Source organism: Ctenocephalides felis, unplaced genomic scaffold, assembly GCF_003426905.1.
Source record: "Ctenocephalides felis isolate EL2017-DRISC unplaced genomic scaffold, ASM342690v1 CF-g0.4_SCAFFOLD_00845, whole genome shotgun sequence".
Taxonomy (NCBI): domain Eukaryota; kingdom Metazoa; phylum Arthropoda; class Insecta; order Siphonaptera; family Pulicidae; genus Ctenocephalides; species Ctenocephalides felis.
In genome coordinates this window covers 28021076-28048669 of record NW_020536999.1, presented here as the reverse complement: position 1 = coordinate 28048669, position 27594 = coordinate 28021076, and the positions used below count along the sequence as shown (strand labels likewise).

Below are 27594 nucleotides of genomic sequence, written 5' to 3'. Positions count from 1 at the left end.
TAATATTTGAAGTCAGTTGTCAAGAAAATTGGAGAGTGTATAAATATTATAAAATGTAAAATAAAATGTCGAAAAAATGGCTAAAATGCGAAACCAATATTTTTTTAAATAAATTAACATTCAAAATAAATAATGTACATGTATATCATAAACTGATGCAAGTTTAGGTTTTCTTATTGGACACCAGTTTAGTGTAATTCTGAAAAATTGATGATAATCAATTAATCAATCTCTGTAACTTGATGTTATACGAAACCAATAAAGAATATATTTCAAAATAATAATATATATCATAACTGGTGTAAATTGAAATTTTCTTATTGGAGATGTTCTGAAAAATGCTTTTTTGCCAAACAGTTGGGATTGGGATGTTGATCACTTTGTACTTTGTAGTTTCTTAAAAAATATTCAACTTTTAGAATGTGATGAATATATCAACTTTTGTAATGTGATGTTATCGACGAAATCGATAAAAAAATATTTAAAACATTAATATACATCGTAAACTGGTGAAACTAGAGTTTTTTTTATGGCCAGTTGGGTTCTGAAAAATACTTTTTTGCCAAAAATTTCAGATTGGGATGTTGATCAACTTTGCACTTCAAAGTTTTATGAAAATTATTTAATTTGTCTGCTAATTTGATTAGCTTAATAATACCTTTTTAATGTTATCGACGAAATAAATAAAAAAATATTTAAAACATTAATATATATCATGAACTGGAGTTTTCTTTTAAGACCAGTTGGGTTGTATTCTGAAAAATACTTTTTTGTCAAACTGTTGGAATTGGAATGATGATCAACTCTTATCTTGCAGTTATTGTTCAATTCACTTGCTAACTTGATTGGAAAATTATTAATAAACCTCTGTAATTTGATGTTATACTACAGATTTGATATAAATATAAGAAATATTTATAGTTTAATTAAAATCTCTACAATGACACAAAAAATACTTTCGTTCTTCTGTTTTTATGAAGATGGTTCACAACTTAATAGATGGATGATTCGTTTAATTGTCAATTCATAATTGGGACTCCCTAAATAATGCTAGTAGAAAAATATTATTTGAACAACGAATTCAAATTTAACGTACAGTAAATAAAACAAAAAATAAGGATTTTATCAATAATTTTATCAAACTAATTATCCAATTTATAAATTAGAACCGTCAAATAGACTTTATATATTTTATGTAGTGCACAAAGGACTGTTTATATTGTCAAGGTTCATTACTAAGTAATTTTATAGCATGTCAGATTTCTCGGTAACAAGTCAAAGAGTAAAAAGTAAACCAAGACATTTATCAATCATACTTTATAACATTCATGCGTACCCAAAGTAGTTTATATGGACAAAAAGGTTAATGTACCAGAAGAAAATTAGTTAATTATTTTAGCAGAAATTTCATGTTATGCAAATTTTCATGGAAAAGAAAACATGAAGAAATCAAAGGAACTGCTATGCAAGAAAGTTGCCTAAACGAGTATGCGTAAGGATTTAATTTTTACCAATGTATTCCTGCATGAAGAGCCATCAAAAATCTACTCGTACGATTCAAATTTTAATGATGTAAATTCATGGATATTTTTAGTTATATGTGTAAATATTTCCTGCTATACACACCATTTCTGTTTTTCTTTTTTAATTGTCTACTCTATTTTTTAAAGTCTCTGTGGGCTATGTAGAAAAACATATAAATAAATACATCTAGTTGAAGAGAGTGTCAGATATGGTTTTATTAATTCAGATAGTAATCGTACGACCGAATAAATATTGTTATTAATACAATTCGTTATCTGTGTCCCATATGATATGAAATAAGCCAGTAGCCAGATACTGTCCACTAATCTTCTTCACGGGGGTTCGAACTTCACAGATCGGAATCAGTGATTAGTGAGAAGGACGTCTCAAGAATGCCATGACAAATATCATTTATCATAATAATGAGATGTGTTTTGTTATCTGGTAGCCAACCATATGTTAAACATGGCCATTTAAAAAGAACAAAACTTATATTTTGTACGATTCCATATCGGATTCCGCAGGGATATAAAAAGTTAAAAGACCAAGTGATGTATTATCAGGCACAGGTTGATATATTAATTACATATGTAATCTAGTGCACCAGGACATATTTCAAATATAATTTTTATGTATAGCTTGTTATATGTTTCTCGGTTCCACTGTAACCCTGAAAACATGAATCTTGAAGATGTAATAAAATCTTTGTTTTATTGGAGTTTGTTTCTTGAAATTTTGCCACGGGGAAAGCTCGTATAAATGTGGATGTAGTTTACGTATGATGTGGTTTATTTCTATGTTGATATGTTTGTTCCTTCTCTGACATTTTGACATTTGGCAATAAAACACAAAAGTCAAACCATATGAACTATAAAAGCTAAAATTGACTTTGGATGGTTCCTGAACTCATTGTTAGTGTTTGAATACGACTGGCAATCACACAGAATATGGAAATTTTTTTGACTTTTGAAAATGATACTTGAATATTCACATTTGTTTACGTATATGTACACATTTCTAGGACCACAGTCAAAAACAATTACACAATTGCCCCAAGTTTTCAAGAATTGAAACTTTTCGTTGAACTCTGTATTTAAATTTTTTAAAATCGGTCGAGTTTGACCTTTAAAAAATGTACTAATTGTATTGGCAAGTTTTATCAAAAGTTATAGCGTTTAATAATAAGTTTCCTGATATGATTTTTGCTGGTGCATTTTACTCACAATCAGTTCAAATGTTTGTTATACCCGAAAGCTCTAATGTGCAAGAGTAAAATATTTGAATTAAATAATAGCGAAATGCATTAGTTGTCATTGTGTTATTTTTACCTTCCCGTAGGGTAAATTATAGTAATGGACCGAAAATCGAAAATAAAAATTTTTGTATATCTTTACGTCGAATTTTTGAGAAAACGAAGTATCCTATTTGAATTATCCAAAAAACATTCAATTTGCAATGATTGCGAGAAGTGGTGATTAGTTTTTGGCAAAGGCAAGTCCAGCCATATCAAAGATACAGAGCTAAATGTACAAAAAATTTCAGTTTTTTTGAGAACTAAGCATCCAATTTGAATGATTCAAATAACCTTCTGCTTGTGTTGACAAAACAATTGCTTTTGGGATTTTTTTTATTTCAAAGTTATATTTTTTTCGAAACATTTGTTTTTTTTTTGTATATCAAAAATAATTCAGATTAAAACTTCTAAAGATCACTTATATACTTTGAATAAATAATTTTAACTTTGTAATTCAGTTTATATAATTCTTGTAAATATTAGCAAATGTTACAGTATTTATAATAATATATTTGAAAACATTTAATATTCCTCGAATATTTTGTTTCGTTACGGGAAGTACCAGCAATTTGCCCTAAGGCACGATGCCATACACCACTAGATAATCTATTGATTGAATATTCAATCAGATTTAAGTGTTCTATGAAAATTTTGTGATATAGTTATCTTTAACCTACTATTATTAACCTAGTGTTTATGCAACCCTGTGGTTCATATATACATATGTATATGTACAAAATGGCCCAAAAGGCTATTTTCAGTTAAAAGAATATTCTAGGTATATACTTTGGGGGCATCCATTAAACACGTGAGGTTTTTGGGGAGAGGTTGGGGGGTTTTGACAAAAAATCACAAAATACCACGTGAGGAAAGGGGGTTATGGTAAGATATCACGTGCATTTATTTTTAAATTAATTTTTTAAATCATTTAAAAAAAAAAAAAAAAAATTATAGTTTTTACACGTAACTAAAAATACACTTGATGTTTGGTGGGGAAGTGGGGGTAATTTTGAATATCACCACGTATCACCAAGGGAGGTCCAAAAATTCTTAAAAACTAGCTCAAGTGATTAATGGACGCCCCCTTTGAAGTACAAAATGATATCATTACTTATCGTTAATTAAGCTGGCAGAAGTAGGATCATGTGGTTGCAAGACCAAGCTTTTTCCACGAAAAGATCATACTTCGTTGGATAAATTATTTAACCATAACTTTTAAATCCCGATTTATCCAGTTTGTTATAAATAAAACCGGAACGATCGCGACCAATCTCCGGAGTGCATCAATCTCTATGAAGCGCGAACAGGTTCTCGGTTCTGGTCTGTTTGGGTCCGTTGGGGTCAAATAATTACACGTGTTGCGGGTCAAACGTAGTCGACGCTCAAGATTCATTCATGGCTTCGGGAACGAGAAAATAAAACAGGTAAACGACGACAAGACAGAATATAACACACGAGTTGATTGAAAATCTATCCGGTATGTGTCGAACCAGTCGGATGTATGAATGAAATTATTTATGAGCATAGTTTGAGATGAGTATGCTGGACATGACGGAAGTGTTTTGCATTCATCGGAAAATTGGGAGGTGGAATGAAAGAGACTCATTTTAAGATTTTTTAGTGCATATATACGATCATTTCGAGAACATAGGAAACAATAATATAAATAGTTATTTGCACTAAATGTACAAGCTCAAATGGTTCCAAATTGATAAAAAACAATTCTCTGAATGTTTTAGATCTTAATATTAACGTTTAGATAGAGGTTTTCTATGGAATTTCTATGGAAATAGCATGGAAAAATTTTCAAAAATTTTAAAAATGTTTTTTAGATTCAATTTAGCAAACAAATGAATAAATAAAACCTCACTCATTTGTCGCTAAGTTATACCTAAAACATTTTTTTTTAATTTTCAAAATTTTTTCCATGCTCTTTCCATACAAACTTTGATTGAATTGCGCTCTATATAAAAGTTAATATTAAGAGCTAAAACTTTCAGAGAGTTGTTTTTTATCAATTTCGAACCATTTGAGTCCTTAGGAGCAAAGAAATTCGAAAATGTCCATGTTAAGTACCACCCTAATATATATATATATATATATATATATATATATATATATACAGGGTGTTCCAGACCTTTACGTCAAGTCACAACGGGGTGATAGTATTGGCCTTAATTCTCCTAAAAAAAATTAGAAAAAAATCTTACGTTATTTGGAAACTATGAGCGATTTACAACAACTTACCCTACGGGAAGTTAAAAATTAATTAGTATTCTATTGATTAGATTCATTAATAGAAGCTCTATTACATGGTAGCTTACTAAAATCTATATAGTTCTAATTAAATGTATCATCCTGGAAACTAAATTAATGTATAGCAATATTGTGTGCCATTTAATATTAAATAATATTTAGAAATGAAACCGTAAATCTCAAGTATCATCTTAAAAACTTCAAAATTCTTTCCTTCATTTGGAATATCTCAAATTCAAAGCATCTAAAACAAATCACCAATTCAAGAAACTATAAATTTAACCTGCCTCAGTATGTATCTAAAGACTAATATTAAATATACATACTTACAAGTATTTATTTTAAATGCTATAATTTTATCATATATAGATTACAGATGTTAAGCTTGCAATTTCTAAAATTGCATATCATATATATTCTGTTCTGTGCAAGTACAAGAAATTTGCATTCGGGATAGTTAGTAATACTAATAATTATGCCAATAGCGAAAATTTGTTAAATGTGTAGATGATTTTAAAAATATTAATATATATTATTATTACTACTAAATCGCATAAAAATGTTATTTACAAGTAACGCATAAAATGTGAAATTTAATACTGTAAAGATCCCGCATTTCAAAGTGTATTGTATTTTATTCTCAGATGCCAAAGGACCATAGTTTGTCCATGCATTTTTTATAATTTCAATACTACTATCCAATCAGTTATATTGGAAAGTGCAAAAATTTTAACATTTGTTTATTTATTCACGAATATTAATGTTCAATAAATATTAAATCTATAGAAAGTGCATTATAGAAATGCTGCGATTATTCCATTACCTAAGAATATTATGCATGTTAGAAATCGGATTTGTCTAAATTGATCCGACAGATAAATTAAGCTAGTGTTTTCCGTGTCCTTATAAGCTAAATCTCATATTTCTCTAATATTTACAACCGTGTAGAATCCCATAAAGCTACATGACTATAAATAACATCGCTCCATTTCCCATAATGACTTTCATAACACTACCAAACGCCAATGCAGACACAATCGCTTATTTCTTTCTTAAAAAAATTCTATTTTCCCATTAAAGCATCAACTCTGATGATTCATCGCCTAGTGAAGCCTATGATATTATCAATTCACCAACAAGAGGCTATTAAAACGCCACTCTTAGTATAGAATTGAGCAACATCCCTCTCTATTTTAATACTAAACTAAAAAAATGCTCAGGCATTAGCCCACGCGCCTCCAGTCCATCAACACATCTAGTCCTAGTCAGGGATCCAGAGGAAAAAATAAATAATCAGTACATTCATATTTGTATTCGATAAGATTTTTTATGTTGTTAAATGAGAATTTAACGAATTCTATAAACTGTTGCACTGACTTCTTAAACTACCTAGTTTTTAATAGATGGCAACTAAAATCGTTGTCCCATCTCTATGTGATGAACTTATTATCAAAATTTCTGTAATACTGATGAATTTTGATACAACAATGCGGTCAGGGCTAGTTTCACTGAGAAACATATTGTTACCTATTATCTTAAGTGGCAAAAGATGTTACTGCTACTTGACATCAAACTGCCTGAGCCGGTATCGAGTCTGGAACTTCTAAAGGTTTGCAAGGAATAAGCATAGAAATTCTATGTTTCAACTTGTTGCTTGTTTATATTTTGTTAATTAGTAATCTTATGGTAAGTTTAGTAAAAGTAATGAAAAATATTTTTAGTATGTTTTCCTCTACAGTGACCAGCCCGAAGTCTATTTGCGTGGGTTAGAAAATGCCGGATAGGCATTTTCATGTTAGCCAAGAGAATGGGTTTTTGCATGGATACACCTATTATTTTGCTTACGGTTCACACAACTCCCTATTAAGAAGAATTGTTGCCAAATGCCCTCAGTTTATTTTTTTCAGTTCTTAAGCGATTAACTTGTGGTAAAACAGATTTATCCATTGAGAAATATTAGGTGTGACTCGGTAATCGAAGGAGTATTTGATAAAGGTTAATAATAAAATCAGGGAATTAATTATTGCTAATTATCATGGATAATTGGGTATTGTTGTAAGAGACATTATGTGCCATGGTTCCTGCTTGCGGTATAGAGACAGAAATTATAAAGATTTTATAGAGGATTTCAATAATTGTAAATTAGTACATTGTAATAGTTGATGTGATCATAAAAATTAGGAGTCCATCGTCTTGATCACAGGACCATCACTACATTTTGCAAAGGAGCAATGTAAGCGATCTGGCAGCTTATTTTGCAAAAATTAATTTTTGTAATTTAACTACTTCTCACATAAAATTTTAAGGATTTAATTTTAATGATCGAGTTTATAACCATGCAGTTTCATCACCATCCCAGACGAGTAAACCAGAGCTTCTCCTTGTGAGTTTAATATGAAATTCAATTTTGATCCATATGGAAATTGAATGATTTTCTAAAAAAAGTCTAACAATATATGCAATATAAAATATTCATGCTTCATGACGTAAGACTTCAATTTTGAAATTGAAATCTCCGTAACAGACAACTTACATTCATTACCAGTAAATTACTAGTAATTAGCACTTGTCACTTTTGATTTACCGTCAGATTTTATATGGTTTTAGATAAATGCAAAAAATTTATGATAATTAGATTTAGACAAGCAGAAATTCTAAACGCAAATTGATTATTTAAATTTATTGCATAATAATTAATTCATAGGTCGTGCAGAAACTGTAGAGATTAGAAAATGCTTCATATCATTTGCACTTTTTCAATTAGTTGTATGCAAATAGTGATAATTAATAGATATAAAATAAAGTCAATAAATTTACTATATTTATTTACATATACAAGTGTGTATTTATTTGCCTATGGTTAAGCAAGTGATGGATAAGTACCATTATTTTGTATCCTGTCAATTATCTAGTGAAATAGTATGCATGGTCATCGGTTTTGCTTATATTGCAAATCATTACCAGCAAACAAATAGTACATTTAATAAATTCCTAGTCACTATTATACCGTTGCTTAGCGAATTTGCAAAGTCGCTAAGGTATTGCAAAATATGTAGAAAATAATATTTATACTCCTAGAGAATAATCGATATGCAATAATTAATCAGGACAAGAATTTGCTGGTAGGGTACCTGGAAATAATTGATACTAAAACCTGTGTTTAAAGTTATTTTATTAAACAAGCTGTAACAAATAATTTAGTTTAGGTTTATTATGTATGTGGAAATTCAATCATGATATGAATGGAGTGCTAATGAATACACTATAAACTATTTATTGAATACAATATATATATATATATATATATATATATATATATTATATATATATATATATATATATTTATATATATATATATATATATATATAATTTATTTTTGTTCCATGCAGGTGATACTTAAGTCGATTAAGTAAAAAGTTAAACTAATCCTAATAATTTATTAAGATAATGTACTTAATTAGGCAAGAAAATATAATGACTACAAATACATCAGTCTAAATTAATATTTCTAGTTAATATTATTATTGAAGACATCAAACAAATTTCACCAAATTAATTGACAATATTTTAAATAAGCTCTAAAGAAATTAAGATTACATCTTTGAAAAAAAATCGGAATTGAAATTGTGCAGTTTTTCCTCAAAATGTATTTTTACAAATATGATTATTGTGAGGAAATTGTTCGACTATCTCCCAGTCTTATCCATATACTGATAAGTCGATTTATTAGTTTAAATCCTTTGAAAAATATTTATTTTTTAATACCGGTACTATTATATTGTAACAAGTTAGGATGTTGTCCAACATTTTGATTAGAGGACGGATTGAAATAGAATAAAATAAAAAATATTTAGTAAGTACATAGTTATTGACAATATTAATAAATATCAATAAATTTGAGTAGTGTTCTGGTTTTATATACATTTTTTTATATTTTATAATTCTATCATATACTAATAAAATTATCTATCTACGTTCACTTTAAATTTTTTATTCTTTTGGGCACCAACAACACTTATTCAACAGTATTTAAATTTTGTACTATTTTATAAATCCAAAATCTCAAAAACTTTAACCATTAAGTTTTGTATAAGTAATCAATTTGTATCATTAATTATTTTATTACTATTATATTTAACGTGTTATCACCATTTCGTCTTTTATTGCAATCGTTATATACATGTATCCCGGACGAATTCCACCTAAGGCTGTAATATTAAGTACTAATTGTAGGCAATATTAATTATAGGCTAATTAAGGCTTCTTATTTATTAAATTTAAGCTCATAGCTTCTTTATTATTACTAAGTTTGTGGATCAATACACAGCACGCATCAAAGTAAAAACTTCCAAAATTCTGAAAGCTTATACAATCAGGTTCAGTACTTAATTAATAAGGTACGGCTTAAATTCCAAGTAGTTTGAGGTAAGCTCTAAATAATATTAAGTTAATATATTATGAATGGTTTAAAGTGAAAAATCAGTCACTAGACGGAGTATTATTAAAATCAAAAACGAAAACATCAACCAGTAATTTTTTTATTCAGGAGTTTCATCCAGCTGTGGCTGGTCGCTCCCGTTCTCCTTCGGTCATTGCTGCGCTATCTCATCCATTCTGCACCTAACTGCCAACTCCAAAACTTCTAAACTTTGGTAGTCCAACTCCTTGACTAAGCAAAGTACTGCAGACAGCAAATTAGAATTTCTAGCCACTGGCCTCCTCTGAAAACCTTTTAGATGATTTCCAATAACCTGGTTTGTGACACTCAATGCTGGATCATGAGGCCTGTAGTGTTCCGAGTTCGTACTCCATTGGCTTGCAGTTTCATGTTTTCTCCAGTTCTGGTAGCCTGGTTCTTCTGGTGTTTCCATTCTGGGACTAGTTCTAGGACTTGGACTACTGCTTTCTGAATCGCCTGGCGACCTGGCCAACCTCTGACGACTTGCACTGGCAGACATGTTTACTGATTGAGGACGAACAGGTCGGGTATCGGCAGGACGATTCCTGGTCTGATATTGATTGTTGTAGGTTTGTTGCTGTGGGTGATGTGCCACATATTCAGGTTGTTCTTCTTCGCTTTCTTCATAATGATTGCTTTCAGGTTCTGATACTTGCTCTTCTATCTCGTAGTGATCCTTGGATCTGGAGGCTGCTTGGATCTGATTTTGGTGAACGTAGATACATTAGGTAATGAAGAGCAACTTATGTGTTAATAGTATAAATACTTGGGGTACATACGTTTTCATGACCAGAAAAAAATAATTGATAAACCACCAATAATATTATGGAAGTTTTATAGCTTATGTTAGGCAAGTTTTAACCGAATATATGATTTTAATTATTCTACCAAAAAAGTTCATTAACCAAATATCCCAAATAATTATTATTTCCTCAATAAAAAAATATTCAAATCAAGATTAATTAGCCAAAACGATTATTTCTTCAACCTTGGGTCTACTTGATACCACAAGGTCGCCAAATATCCATATAAAGACAAATTCAGTAAAGACGTCAAGTTAAATATCTGCCCACGCAGAATACATAGCAAATATCTATGAACACATGTATAAATAAAGACAGTATTATTCCACAGAGTCTGCGTATAAGAATTGTCTTGAAAAAATAATGAATTCTATTGAATTTTTTATGAGTCATGAACAGCCGATTAGCTTTGCATATGTCTATTCTGTCGTAATATTGATTTTACCTGAACCTGCTCTACTTCTTTGGAATGGATCGAAGGCAATTACGATACAATTTTGTTTGGAGAAAATAATGATAATAAGACTTAGTGAAACATGAAAATTTTAACAGAAATTGTTATCAAAACTGGATACTGTTAACTAGAAAACCTGTTTAGAAAATTATACAATTAATTCAAGATCTTTCGCATATGCATCGCAAGAGCAATAAACAAGTTTTTAACATATGAAATAGAATAGAAATTTCAATAGTTAAATTAGTAAAAACAAAAACTATTTGAAATATTATAAACATTTTATTTTTAATCAAGATTAAAATTCCAGACAAAGAATTTGTTATAAATCAAAGGCATTTCTCGTTATTAATAGTATCACTATAATAAATATTTACATTTATGTTTTCATTAGCAGTATATTAATAATATTTGTATGTGCATGATTACAATTCACAATGTGACCTTGTCAACTACATGTTAATTACAATGATTAAAATGCAAATGCTGACTAATATAGACTGGTAGAATGCTATAAACGCATTCATATCACAACTTGGGGATACTAATAGAATTAAAAACTCTGATTAATAAAGAAAAACGCAAATTTCAAGTAATAGATATGTTACTTTGAAGAGCATGGAGTTCTGTACCCAAGGTTTCTGGTCCCTGTTTCGAGTTGATTTGATAAACTGGCTCCTAATATTTGACATAACTTTTCCTTATTATCGCAAGTGTTTATTTACGATCGTATTATTACAGATATAACGCTAATCTGGTTTTGATAAATCACTTTCGTTTTCTAATTAATTGTCTGTGTATATAAATGTAATGCTCTAATGATTTCCTATAGACAACGCAACTAGTCGTGAAAGTGATCGCTGTTCACGCCCATTGCGTCTGAAATAATAATAATAATGGATTAACTTGATACATAGTTTATTAAGATCGTTTAGAACATTTTTGAAATACTTAAGAAATTTGCGAAGAATGCAAAACTGAACTAAAAACCGGATTTTTGTGTGCAAAGCATGACGAATGCCAATAAGCGCTAAAAAATTTATGACTAAGTTACTTGATTGATGACTGAGTACTTTGGATAAGCACATAAATATACCTCTGCAAATTTAGTAAACCCTTTGAATAACAGTGCTTCTGTAAAACTTAAAAAAAATGTACTGGTGATTTTTAGAGTGCTCTACAAAAACGATGGTCTACCAAATTTCAACCCTGCACAACATAGTTGCCCAGGCATATGAAAGTATAAAAAAACTTGTTCTTGTAAGAAGTTTAGAAGTGTAAAACAAAAAATTTTGTGCCCGTAAGCTTAAAATTTTTATACGATTTAATTTTTTCATTGAAAAAATCAAATTGCCAGACCATTTCAGCCTGCAGAAGTATCTACACTGGCAGATGGAAGGTTCACTTTTATGAGCAAGTATATGTATCAAAATAAACTTTGCTCTATAAGGTTGAAATTTATATATTTATTTGTCCAACAAAGCAATTTTAAAAAGGTGTGTACAATTCCAGGCGATTCTGTCCAGCCTAAGTCCCTACCAGGCGAGGAATAAGATGTTATGGGTGGATTTTTTGTTGGCAACATAAACTTTTCTTTCCTGAAGTTAAAAATAGTATTTTTATTAACCACACTATAGCTGTAATTTATTATTATTAATTAATTCACTTCATAACTCTTTGGCCAACATGCAAATTTATAATTATTTTATGTAACTAACAAGGAAAACCAAACATACTTTCCATACTATTATCGTTCACCGACTAGTCCATTCATAATTTACGTAATTAAAAACCATTTCCTATAAAAATATACCTATACGAATATATAAATTAATCGTACCAATCTAATATATTATTTTCTCGTTTGTTCAAATAGTTACATACTGTAACAAATGAGAACCTGGTTTCGTAATGTCTTTTGATACAGTCGCGTGCTCTATAAAATTTCTTCCGGATGAAACGCATTAACTTATTGTTGGAAAATTTCTCATAAAATGTAATTCAAATGACAATACAACTGTACAAAACAATAAAAAAGCTAAGGCTTTTGTGCGAAGGCAAAACGCGGTAGTAAAATTAAAAAAGTAGAGCTTGGCACAATAAATATTGTTATGGATATAAAGAATAGAGATTTTTTTATTGGTCATGAAAACGTTATTCACCTAAATTTTATCATGTACAATATTTATTGATATATATATATATATATATATATATATATATATATATATATATATATATATATATTAGGGTGGTCCTTAATATGGACATTTTTGAATTTCCTTGCTCCCAAGGGCTCAAATGGTTCCAAAATGATAAACAATTTTCTAAAAGTTTTAGCTCTTAATAGTAACTTTTGGATAGTGCAATTCAATCAAACTTCGTATGGAAATGGCATGGAAAAATTTTGAAAATTAAAAAAAAAAAGTTTAGGTATAACTCAGCAACAAATGAAATAAAAGTGAAAATTCGTGTCATTTTTTATTGAAAATTCGACGTTCTGCAAAATTTTTGAAAATTTTTTCATGCTATTTCCATACAAAACTCTGATTGAATTGCGCTCTATCTAAAAGACAATATTAAGAGCTAAAACTTTCAGAGAATTGTTTTTCTATCAATTTGGAACCATTTGAGCCCTTGGGAGCAAGTAAATTCTAAAATGTCCATATTAAGGACCACCCTAATATATATATATATATATATATATATATATATATATTATAGAGTTTGATTAGTATTAACCAACCAGATTTTTGAAATAGCGATGATTTGGATACGTTTTTAAGTTTTTTTTTAAATAGAAGAAAGAGACAGAAAAATGTGTTTTATACTGGCATTGATTTGAATATAAAGAATATATATATTTTTAATTGGTCATGAAAATGTATTTTGCCAAAATTGAAATTATGTGAGAAATGAAAGAAACAAAAGCATAAACAAATGCTTATAAAAGTCAAATTAATGACAATTAATAAACATGTTTTTTTACAATTATACTTTAATATTTATATCATTCGAATATACCTCTTCTTCTGAAAAAGGCACATTATCCAAAGATACAAGATTAGGCAGCGTCCTCAACACGATTAATCTATAATTTGGCAATTGAGCACAAGGATTCTCCTCGAGCCAAAGTTTTTTAAGTTTTGGCAAATTTTGCAAATAACACAGCTCATTCAGATCCGCTATTTTGTTTTGTCTTAAGTACAGTTCTTGCAGATTCCAGCATTCCTCGAAATCAATCAACCTTGATATTTTGTTGATGCTCAGAGCCAAGATTTCCACGGATGGCATACTTCTTAAAATCGATACGTCCTCCAATTCGGTGCCCCAGCAATTGAGTTTTTTCACGGAACCAATATCGCATTGTTTGGTTCTTGCAGAGACCATGTCGGATGTTAATCGAGCCATTTTAATAAAATTAAGTGTATATGATTTATGAATAATCACTAATAATTTTGTTACTGTTTTGAATAACAAATAATTTAATTTGAAACCTTTGTAGAAATTTGAGCGTACACATTCGTTTGTTTAAGGATTGTAATTTGACAGTCCATCATTTCAGCTGATTACATACACATAACCTAAAATCACAATCATTTTATACGGCATAATACACTTGAATCACACAATTTCGAATATATTTTCCCAAATGCAACATAGCTGTGTTGTATTAATAACAAATTAACTTCATAAAACTAGGTTTCAACCTAAAAATATATAATAGAGAAGCGTCTCTATCTCTATCATGTCACGTCATCGTATTTCAGCGTGTTTTCATAGCTAAATATATAAACACTGTACACAGAAACTGAACGAATGAATGCACAATTAATTATCAAAGTATTACTAATCCATTTTTATCAAAAAATGCCTTGATATACACTTGCTTTGTTGTGATAGAGCCATGTATGTAGAGAACTGTACAGAAATGACTAAGTTGAACAGCGAAGCCAACATAGCGCAGATACAAAACTCGGTGCCGTACAAGGCGTGGATCGGTCTACACGCGAGGCGCTCGTTCTAGAACGAGAGCCCGACGAAGAAACATTAGAAAATGTAGAGAAAAATTCATAATACTTTAGTAAAAGGCATTGTATAATATAAAATTGTTATAAAACAACACGACAAAATTACAAAAAAAACCCTTGACTATTTCAGGTACTTTTTAAATTAAGTCAATCTTTCCATCTTCAACTAACTACTATTCAGCATGAAATATCAACGAATTTTCCAAATAAACGAGATAGCTATTTGAAAAATTACATGGCATTTTATTACAAGCCAAAATAAAATTATAATACAGAATAACAGAATATGTTTAATATTTCTATAATTTTTTAAATCTTATTTTTGAACAGAAATCAGAATTTAAGGGATGTTGTAATAGAATATCTTCAGCTTTTTAGAAGGCAATCTCATACTTGGTCTAATTATATTTGATATAATAATAGAACATTTCCTAAAGGCGACGATTTTTAGGAAGTAATCCCATACTTTATCTAATTATATTTGATGTATTTTTATTAGAATTGTTATCTAATATTGACATTACAAATTTCATTACAAAAATACAATATGTAGGAATAAAATGATTCTTAATTATCTAACATCAAAGTTATATTTATTTAAATAAAATGCATGTAATTTTATTACGAGCCAAATTCAAATAATCACATAATATGAGGTGATAAGATTGAGGTAGAAATAAAATATGTATGATATTTCAATAATTTTTTTAATATTTTATTTTTATTTTCATACATCACTTCACGATACTTCACCTTAAGCACGTCACTCTATAAAAGGCAATCTAATAATTGGCCTAACTCTATTTAATACATTAGTATTAAAATTTATGTAATACTGATGATATAATTTTCATTTTATTGTATCACTAGAAAACGTAAAAGTAGAAAAAATGATAAATTTTTCAACAAAAACCTTAAAATATAAATAAAAAAAATATGTATGAGAACTGTAATTTTCTTCATACATCACTTCACGATACTTCACCAAGCACCTCACTCTATAAAAGGCAATCTAATAATTGGCCTAACTCTATTTGATACATTAGTATTAAAATTTATGTAATACTGATGATATAATTTTCATTTTATTGTATCACTAGAAAACGTAAAAGTAAAAAAAATGATAAATTTTTCAACAAAAACCTTAAAATATAAATAAAAAAATATGTATGAGAATTGTAATTTTCTAATGTTTTTTTATTTCTTGTTTTTGCAATAAAAAAAAATGTTGTATGAGAAATGCTGTTACTTCGATATTTTTTAACAATTTTCATCAAGTTTGATATAATTTTCATCAGACAATATGTTTTAATTTTAATCAGGATTTGCCAGAAAGAGCTATTTTCTTTTATGAACATATTTTTAAAATTAATTAAATCAAGTAAAACTAAAAATATTTTTTAATGTTGAAAACTAATTGATTTTACAATAAACTTGTATAATCTCATCAGTCAAGTTACCTGGATAAAAGTATCAAGCTCTCTTACTAGAAGTCACACGGCCGTGAAAGCTGCTACGTTTTGAATATTTAATTAAAATTATGCTTTGATGTCGAGAATATTTGAAACAATGAAAAAATACTAATAAACTTTGGGAAAATGGAGAATTTTGCGCATTTATGTAAAAAAGTAATAATTTGAGAATTTTTGTGTAGAAGTAAATATAGGTCAGTATACTCAAAAAAAAAAAAAATAGTACGCATAAACGATTTATGATTTTAATGAATTTTACATGTTTTATAAAATAACGAAAACAGTAGAAAACACCTACAGCTCATCTTTTGAGTAGCTTTTAAATTTCACGTTTATGCAAGAACTATAAATTTTATCTATTTAATATATATATATATATATATATCTAATTTATATCTGATTATATAATTGGAATGAACGTTTCATGATGTAATCGTTAAGGACTCTTGATTTTAAACCCCGATCTGGACAATTTGACATCGTACAGTAGCGATGTCCATTTTTACTTGAATTTTTTTTTGCATAGTTTTATTGTCAATCAAAATAATATACATTTACTTGAAACTAAAGATAAAAAATGATTCCAATTGAAAATAGTCCATTCAGTGCACTGCGATGTAAAATGGCACTATAGATTATTTCACATTCTTCTTTGAATCGAGTTGGAGTTTAACTCAGGTCACGCATCTGCTCTAAGGCAGTACTACCCATTTTATAACTTAGTCACATGACTTGTTTTTTTTTTATAAATTGTCTACGGATTTCCAACAATTATTTTTATGTATTTTTATGAAACGATGGCAGTGTGAACCATGCCTAATTCGAATTTATACGTGGGTATCACTCGATTTATATCCGTGCTCTATCTGTGTGGGTTCGTTTCGACGCGTTCTGACCTCGAAACGTAGAGAGCGTAAACGTTTCACGCACACAGGCAAATCTACGTTGTATTTCCAAAGTTCTGTTTCGACATTTTCTTATGTTTTCTGAATACAAGGAAAATCTTGGACGAAATATATAATTTCAAACGATTTCTAATTGTTAATGAATGAATAGAGAATTTTGCAATACAAGAATTGCAATTATCCTCATATTATTCGCAAAAAAATATTTTTAGAAAAATGTTTGCTACTAGTGAATCATTTTGGGAAATTTTGAAGAATCTTAAATGAACCATTACCATTAAACCATTAAATGAGTCACACATTAGCATGTACCATGCAATTGTACATTTCAAATGTGGATCGATTATTTGGTATCCTCACTTCTGCAAAAAAAATTTAAGTGAACAAAAAAACTTTTGAAATATCAAAATATTTGGGAACACACAAATAGTACCCTGAAAATCAGTTCTGGTTAGTTTCTATTTTTTATATATTCAACCTATCAAGTATTTTACCATTTTACAATCCTGACTAAATTCGCCAAATTTTGATGGAACTTGCCAACAACATTAGTGCATTTTCTTAATGAGAGTCGCGAAAAGTAGACAAAATTTAAATTGATAGTTTAACAAAAAGTCTTATTTGATAGAAACTTGGGGCAATTTTGTCATTATTTTTGACCGGGGTCCTAGAAATGTTATTTATGATTACGGATTCAAAAGTGAAATGAACAAAATTAATGAAAACTAATCACAATAACCAAAAAATGGCCTCATTTTCACCAAAGCTCTAAGGTTCACTAAAAAGGTCATAATTTTCATACTATGTGAGGTAATCTTTCTTTTTTTCATTATAGTTATGGTCAATATTATCACCCCGTTTCGGCTTAACGTTGAGTTCTGGGATGCCCTTTATATAATTTTTTTTCAAAAACCCATTTCAAATTTAAGATCCATTTAATGTGATTTAATAAGAGTTGGCGTTGATTAGTTTTGCAAGACGATTGGCCCAGTCATTTCTTTAGAATTAGCAAAAAAATCAAAACTTTTGATTTATTTTCTTGCAAAAAATCTTGAAACTAGTGGTAGATCTTTAGGTTAGAATTCTATTTTTATTATTAGCAAACTAACAAGTATTTTACCATTTTACAATCATGATGAAGTGCGCCGACTTTTGATGGAGTCAACACACTTTAGTGCATTTTTTTAAGGAGGGACTCTCAAAGTCAAACAATTTTCAAAATTTTAAATTCTTAGTTTAACAATAAGTTTTATTTTATTACGATTTCAAAGTTTAAAATAACAATAATAATAAAAGTTGAACACAATAACCATAAAATGGTCAATTTCACCAAAGCTCTAAGTTGTACTTAAAAGCTCATAATTTTCAAACTACGTGAGGTATTGTTTTTTTTCAATTTTTTCCATAATAGTTATGGTTAGTACAATACTATCACCCAGTTTCGGCTTAATATTGAGTTCTAGGACACCCTGTATATACCTTTATGCCAAAAAACCTATTTCAAATTTAAGAACTATTTAATGTGACTTGGTAATGGTTGGCGTTGAATTGTTTTGCGAGACGATTGGCCAAGTCATTTCTTTAGAATTAGCAAAAAAGATCAAAACTATTGGCCTATTTTTCCGCAAAAAATCATTAATCATGTTGTAGAGGTCTGCTTAATCGTTTCTTCGTAATTTTGTGGAAAAAAAAATTCATGCAATTTTATGGTCTTAACGAACATCTTAAAATATTATGGGACTATAAAAAGTGGTTATATATAATGCAAAAATGCATCACAGTTTTCTGAAAGATGTTATTCAGAAATATACATTGTGTAAAGTTTCCGATAAATATAAAAAAATATAATTATTAAAAGCCTTTTACTTAGTAATTATCTATCTATGTATCATATTATTTACTTAAAATTGACGCATTGATTGAAAATGTCAATGTAACAATTACCTATGACAATTTAATATTTCCGAGTACCTTGACGTGTGTCTAATCACGGCAGACACTTGTGTCTTATGGTCTTTAGCGAAAGCAAAAATAATTTATTCGACGATGAAATTGTGGCCTGAGACAATCGGACGAGTGGGCATCTAACTTTAATCATATTTCACCATCATTAAATGACAAGAGGTCCATATTTGCATACATTGCGGATTATAATAATAAACTTTAATATATTATAGAGTTAGGAAAGTCGCAAAGCTCGTAACTTTTTACAACTTCCTATTAAAGTTGGCAATTTAACGCTATTGTTTCTTCCTGCTAGCACTTTTCCATATTCGGACGAAGGAATGATAGTGTTTTTAAAATTTAATAAACCGGTATATATAGTTCGATTGGCTTTTGAGTTTTTGTACATGATTTTGTAATATAAATTGTTTATTACAATGATTGGTTTGATTGTAACATGTGCCAATATCTACATTTGATAATTGAAAGTGGTTCTGAAAGCCTTGCATTCCAGATACATACAGATTCAATCCAGACAATAAACAACTAATTGTAAGTAATATACACATGCTAAGTAGAAATATATATATATATATATATATATATATATATATATAGTTTACCCATAACTTTAATAAATAAATTATGCTGCTCACTCTCCCTAAATCACTTTTGAGTTTTAAACCTTACAAAATATTCACATTTTTAACTTCCCGAAGGAGAAGTTTATGTTTTCATCAAAAAATTCGAATTGCTAATTTTATGTTTTCTCGACGTTTCAAGCCATTCTGAATCGAATGAGACCAAATTTGGAAAAAGTATGTGTGTGTGCGTGTATGTGAAGAGATTTTTTGTTTCAAAAATTTAAAAGCCACTCGATGTATCTCGATGAGGACTATTGTTTGTCAATTTTGTGCGACGATCGGCCAAGCCGTTTCTTTATAAATAGCAGAAAAGTGAAAAAATTTTCGTCTACGTTTTAGCCCGCAATTCTGAATCCATTTTGAAAATTCAAAAACCGTTCGAAAGATATTGGTTGGGGATCATACTGATTAGTTTTTGGTACAGATCGGTCGGGCCGTTTTCTTGTAATAAAGTTAAAAAAAAAATTTGACAATTTTTATGATTATTTTTTTGACGGTAGATGCCATAGTCTTCTATATTATACTAAAATATTACGGCCCTACGACAACTGGTTTAAATTTAAAGATTCGTCAAGTTTATATGGTCTCTTTGGCATTTATCAAAATTAGAACTTTCATCGACGTTTGCTCAAAAAGGCCTGAAGCGATTTCAGATATTTAAAAAGCATTTGATGTATCTCGATGAGGATTATCGTTTAAACGGTTAAACGAAAGGTTTAACACTTTTTCTCAAATTACAAAGAAACGGCTCGGCCGATCGTCGCGCAAAACTGAGAATTCTCAATATTCTGAAAATAAACAAAGTCGTCATACGTATTTTTCTTCCTTTGTTGTTATGCTCCAAAATACACTTGGTCTCTAACATGGGTTACTTTGCACCACTATATTCAGTGAATCCTTTCCTCATTTTTGCTGTATTCCATATTTTGCAACCATTTACCCTTCTTCAATTCACCCGAAATGCAAATTATGCATTGGTATTTTCATATAAAAATATATTATTTTCCAGTGGACCATCGGTTGACAAGTCCTCTGAAAATTCGTCCCTGTGCTCGTCTCCGAACTGGCAACAATAGAGCAGTGAATGTCATGTTAGATTATAATTAAAATCAACATATGTTAATCTGTGCACGTACATTTGCATGACTATGTCTTATTTCATATCTGTTATTATCATAATGCCATTGTGCTCAGAATGATTTGTAGTCCTGGCAGTCGCTCGCTTCGCTTAATGCGACCACTCTTCTAACATCTAATAGATTCCAAATTTGAAAAGATCGGATTAGAATTTGCACAAATGCACGAATGACGTGCACATTGTGGAATACGTAGTAATAGTCAGATGAACCGGTTAACCACGAGTTAGGCGTATTATGTGAAGACTCTTTTGACCTGACGAACTAATTAAATACCAGGAGGTATCAAGAGAGTATTTGGCCTCTCGTGTCGTTAGTTAGTTTTTGTTGAGCAACCGCATAAATTAATGCTATACCTTTTAGGCAAAAAGGTAATGCCGTTATAACAAACGCGTGCTTTTAATTATTATCTTTTTTTGTATAATGTTTTCGTGTAATAAAGTGTCGCCATAGCTTCTGTCGTTCATTAGGTCGACTCGACAGGAGAGCGAACGTTACGCAGTAGAATCGGACCACGTAGGTATCTTGATCTTGCCACTTTGACGTGGAGTTAAACATCGAGGGAGAAATTTAAATATTTAAGCTAATTATTTCAAAAATTAATTTGAACGAAGATTGAATTAAGCAGGATTCCATAAATTGAAGTAACTCAATGCAAAACTCGCCATACCATCCTCATCTTATCAAGATATGATCATACAATATCAAACAATTCTGGATAGGAATATTTCTAATTTGATATTATTATATTATTTTTAAAAATTGTTAATTAAATTAATCATTTCGATATTGATATTCTATAAGATGACCATATTTTTTTAGGTCAAAACCGGGACGTGAATTTTTAGTTACTCTAATCCGGCACAAGAGGAGGAAGGGTGGGCTTTAAAATAACAAATTCTATTAAAGGATGCACAAAACTGTTTTTTATTTGATTTTTAATTAAAATTGCAGACTTTTAGCAAGAACTTTATTATTAGTTTATATGTAATACTCTTCTCATCTATATTATATTATATCTTATATTTTTCAATCTATATTTGTTTTGCTTCTGAGCCTCGTATAAAATTGTTTTCAATCGAAAAAATTAGCACTTGTTCGTTTGTTATCATAATTATGATAATTTATCTATTAATTTTAAAAAACCCGGGACAATCCGAGATCAAAAATCTAAATACTAGACAAATATTGCAACTAGAAGAACCAGGAACACAAGATGAAAATCCGGGATGTACCGGCAAAGCCACGATTATTCTATAAAATTCTGATTTCAAAAATATATTCAAAAACAACTATTTTACTTTGCTATATATATTGATATTTGAATTACAAGCTCCTTTTCTCATTTCTGCACTGATAAAACTTTTCGAACACCCCACCTCGAAAGATCTCGGGTTAAATACAAAAAGCCATAGTCAAATTTTGACCAATGGTAAAAAAACAATATAAAATGATTGAATCAATATAAAAATTCAGTCGAAATAAATATTATGAATGCAATGAGCTTTTCCACTTTTACGCGAGCTTTTTGGATCATTTTATAATTGTGAAACTTAGAAAATTATATATATATATATATATATATATATATATTCGTCAAATTAAATTATTTGATACCTTAGGAAACTTGATAAGTGCAAACATCATTCAGCAGCACAACAAAAGAGTTAAAACATATTTATAGTTCACAATGAAACTATTGTAAATACTGAAAATTATAAAAATTATAAGTTGAAAATTTGTTCAATAAAATTAGAAAATGATGTATTTCCCATCTGTTATCAATACACACAACCACCTAAATGTATTATATTATATTATAATATGGATAATATTATTATGCAAATATGATGATTTAGTACAATTTAAAACAAAATTTGATTTATAATCCAAATGATTTTAAATTTTCAATTACTTCTTCTCCTTCGATCGAGCTCCCTGCATTCCTCGTAAACAAAATTACAACACCGAGCACGTGTGTTTGTTTATTATCCGGAATACAAGAGTAATATCAAAAACGTGATTCCAGCAACAGAATTATTTCCTACGAATTAATTAGTGGTATCGCAGAGAAAATGCAAATGAATCCAATCATTGCTTGACTGAGATTGTAATTTCAAATATATGACTATGTCGTTGTTTATTTGCGCCGATATCAAAATAATGATCATTTGAATATCGACAGAAATGGATTGAATATAGAAGATAACTAGATTACCTTCGACATTACTTGGGATAATAATTATAACTATTTATAATAATATTCAATATGTGTACATTAGGGTGGTTCTTAATATGGAAGTTTTCGAATTTTCTTGTTCCCAGGGGCTCAAATACAAAATTCTCTTATGTATAAATAACTTTGGTTGGAGTGCGGACTATATTAACGTTAATATTAAGAGCTAAAACTGTCATTTTCCAAATTTTTAGCAATTTGGAAGCATTTGAGACCGAAAATTCGAAAACATCCACATGGAGGACTCTAAGGACATGGAACACCTATACATAATAAAATTTTTAAGTAAACCCATATTATAAACGTTGAACAAGAACAGCCGAATTCAATTACAAATGAAGTCTATCTGCTCCTTCAAGAGTGTTTATATCCAGAACTATATTATAAATCAGAGAAAAACACGAATATACTTAAGTACATATGTTACTCTTCGTTTCAATAGTAATTTATACAGTCATAAACGTAGAAATCTCCATCAATTATGACTTTATGATGTATATCCATATGCTGTACATCTCAATATTGAATCTTCATGACATTTTAACGATGCACTCAAATGATTTACAGTATGGCTTTTTGTTAGATCCGCTGCTTTTGATGTCAAATAAAAGGAGTAATTTAATTAAATTTAAATAAATTAAATTAACAACAACTATAAGAATTGAGAAAGCCATCCATAGCCATGAATGTGCTAGAAATAACAACAGGTAACTTTGTTTGAATGATATCGAAAGGTACTGTATAGCAGGATCAACCATGATTTATAGCAACAATTTAGGTTTGTTATTTAATTAATATTGTTTACGTAATATAAATGAATGTTAAAGATTATTTTTTAAATTCTGAGTATTTAGCAATAAATAACTAGTTAACAATCAGCAATGAGGTTTTGTGATCAAACATAATATTGACTTTCGAAAATTTCTAAATATATTGGAAAATATAATTCTAGTAAATAAATTCTATTGATTGTTATTTCACTACCTATTAATCATAATTTATTAACATGAATTATAATTTATGTTATCAATTAGTCTCTAGTGAAAGGAATCAATCACATTACGATATTCAAAGCTCAATAATGTTTATCCAATGCACTTCGATTATTATTACAAGTTATTTCGTTTAGTAGTCGGAAAATAATTAGAAAATTTTACAATGCTGCATTTCGTAATCGCCTATTTGATTTATAGCAAAGAATAAACTTTGTGTTCTGAGCCGTCGTGAAGATGTCTAGCTATCAATTACAGAATAAATAGGTTTTCAGTGAGTTGTTCCATCGGTATAATTTTGCAATAATACCAGGTAATACATAGCAATCACAAATAATGAAAACTACTAAGAAAGTCAGGTGTACAATGAGATTCTAAAGATCGACACATTAAATACCAACTGGTCATCATTTAAATGACTTAATTTTATATACACATTTAAATATCCAGAGAAACATATTTTCCGATAATATGGTTTCCGTTCAAATTTTACTGCTTGTTTCAAGAAATATTGTTATATTATTCAAGTAGGTGTAAGGCAATTTACCAACTCATATTTTATGCTTTACAAGTTTAGAAGAAACACTAAATGCTGAATATGGAATGTGAATCCATATAGTGTTGATCAGACACCATCAATCACTTTTTTTGTAAAAAATGTGTAAATTATTTTTTTTATAAAGGTTCAAATGATAATATATTTTTTAGAATTATTTAAATAATAACAGTAGGTATATATCATTCGAAGTATTGAGAAAAAGCTATTAGTGACGCAAAAATGACGCAAAATTTGAAAACTTTGCAAATATGTTTGAAAAATTAAAAAAACTTATCGTACCATAGTTTAAAATTATAAATTTAAATTAATTGATTTATTATAATATCAATTAAATGATTATAAAACACATCTTACACAAATGTACATCAACAATTTTTATAGTATTATACATATATACTAGAAATGCAATTGATAAAAAATATTAAATTATAAAAGTATTATTGTATTATTATTAATTACCAACGATTTAGAAAAAAATCTATTTTGTTGGATTTATATCATTTTATATAGGCAATACGAATACTAGATTATATTCCAAAATATTTTCATTTATTTCATTTTATTCCGAAATATTACCATCTATTATATTTAGAGCTAATATTTGTGAAAAAATATATTTAACTTAAATTTGAATAAATTTAATTTTTCTTGAAAATTGAACTATAAAGTAGTTAAAAATATCGTAACTTTATCGTAAATTGTTTCATAAAAAGTCAAAATCAAATAATTTATAAAATTTCTATTTGTTTAATTCTCTAATACTTTAGAAGGTTTATTAGGAAAATTAAACTAATTTTTTCCAGAGTTTTTGTAAAAGGTATGTAGACACGAGAACTCTATAAGGTCTAAGACGACTTGCATAGGCTCTTTTATCTAATAAATTCTAATTTACCTAAACATTGAAATTTGAGACATAATAACTTATATTTTCATCAATACTGTAAAAAGTAAGTTTCTTATCAATATTAATTTTTAGATTTTCTGACTTTTTAAATTTCCATACTAAAATATAATTTACTAAAAATTTTAACCCTTTCTCCGGGCGGGATGCCGCTCTTTTACCTAATAAATTCTAATTTACCTAAAAATTGAAATTTGAGACACAATAACTTATAATGTTCATCAATACTGTAAACAGTAAGTTTCCTATCAATATCAATTTTTAGATTTTCCGACTTTTTAAATTTCCACACTAAAATATAATTTACTAATAACTTTAACCCTTTAGACTCGGATGTCGCCGCTTTGGCGGCAAAATTCATATAAAGCTCGGATTTCGCGAGTGGCAAGTGTTAATACACTTTGTACTGTTATAAGTGTGAAATAAATGATATAAAATTCCTTATTTTAATTACTATATTACTTCTGTTTTGTAAAAATATTAATTATAATTTAGTATAAGTATGTATGTATGTACGCAAGCGTTCTGTGTATATATGTGTGTATAATAGTAATAAGTAAAAATATATAGATGTCTTAAAGTAAGTCTGTTACATAAAATTTAGATTTTATTTTTGTTATAATTGCTGTGATCTCTCATACCAGAACAATTGTCTGACTGAGATACAGTACGTATGAATTATATCAAATAAATAAATAAAAAAAAATACATTTTTTTCCTCAGGCGTTTGAAAAAACTTTAAAATAACTGCTAATAGTTTTTCCTTCAACTTACATGCAAAATTCTAGTTTTGTAACGGTTTATATAGGCCAAAAAGTTTACAAAGACCCTAGGGATCCAAGCCAATTTTCCAGAACTGACTTAAATTTATATACACATTTAAATTTTCAGTAGAACTTATTTTCTGGCTTTTTGAATTTCGAACAAATTTTAGTTTACAACTCGTTTTATAATATTTTTATTTATATAAGCAAAGAAAATCTGGATCCATAAGATATTCATATTTCAAACATCGAGTTCATCTTTGCCATCGAACTATTTACTTATGGTTTACTTTATTTTGTTGTTCTAAATTTAATTAGTAAATGTATAAACCTAACAAATACATATATAAAATAAGATATGTTTACAATACATAATTATTATTTTTTTTTGAAATTAATTAACCCTTCTGGTATCGTCCCCAGCACACCTACGACCATAGTTCTACGTCCATCCGCAGTAGTTGTGTTGTGATAAATCAAAAATCCCGGAATGCCACCGCAGAATGAAAACGAAATCTTAGCAAACGGTCAAGCCACTAATAGTATTAGCCACATTAAAATAATAACAGTAGGTATATATCATTCGAAGTATTGAGAAAAAGCGATTAGTCGTATGCACTTGCTCATTCTCGCCCGCGATAGAAGCCTCGGCCAGGCGCAACGGACTCTGTTGTGGGAGATCGTCACGAGTTTGATATTTCATAGAGATGCCAGTTATGAAACACACTAGCGGGGCTGTTTTATAGGTTAACACGTTCACTGCCGACCCATTGTAATGGACAATTGGTCATTTTGGAAAGTGTTGGAAAAATTATTAACAATTACAAAATATTATGATCATCAATAGTAATGGATCTACATTAATTTATACTCTTATAGTCTATATGTTCAAAAAGCTCCAATTCTGTTGAAATGAAGTTTTTACAACCATGTAACATTAATAAAACAATTTAAAACTAAAATCTTCCATGCCGTAGTTACAATTATATTCCAGAATATTCATTACTTTTTCATAACCACGTACAATAATTGAGCTTTTTAAAAAAGGATTCATTTCTGCAGCACAAACAGATTCGGTTGCAAATTGAACAATTGGTCATTTTGGAAAATGTTGGAAAAATTATTATCAATTACAAAATATTACAACCATCAATAATGATGGATCTACATTCCTTTATATTCTTATTGTCTATATGTTCGAAAAGCTCCATTTCTGAAC

General features: G+C 28.9%; 2 protein-coding genes across 2 annotated transcripts in view; both read right to left on the bottom strand.

The window, feature by feature from the left end:
* LOC113371351 (dendritic arbor reduction protein 1-like) overlaps window positions 1-27594 on the bottom strand; it is a 326627-nt gene that overhangs the window by 122100 nt on the left and 176933 nt on the right. The gene's annotated exons all lie outside the window — the stretch shown is intronic.
* On the bottom strand, window positions 9664-14202 carry LOC113371360 (protein C21orf2-like). The gene is made up of 2 exons (XM_026611991.1): window positions 13816-14202; window positions 9664-10234 (listed from the first exon to the last, which is right to left on the bottom strand). The coding sequence occupies exons 1-2, from the start codon at window positions 14200-14202 to the stop codon at window positions 9665-9667; spliced, it is 957 nt and encodes a 318-aa protein (XP_026467776.1). The 3' UTR covers window position 9664.

Bases quoted from the DNA above. Each gene is read 5' to 3' on its own strand.
- LOC113371360 (XM_026611991.1), bottom strand. From the start codon at position 14,202: ATGGCTCGATTAACATCCGACATGGTCTCTGCAAGAACCAAACAATGC. The intron at 10,235-13,815 runs GTATATTCGAAT...CACCAAAATCAG, and splicing joins TGCCTTTTTCAGAAGAAGAG to ATCCAAGCAGCCTCCAGATC.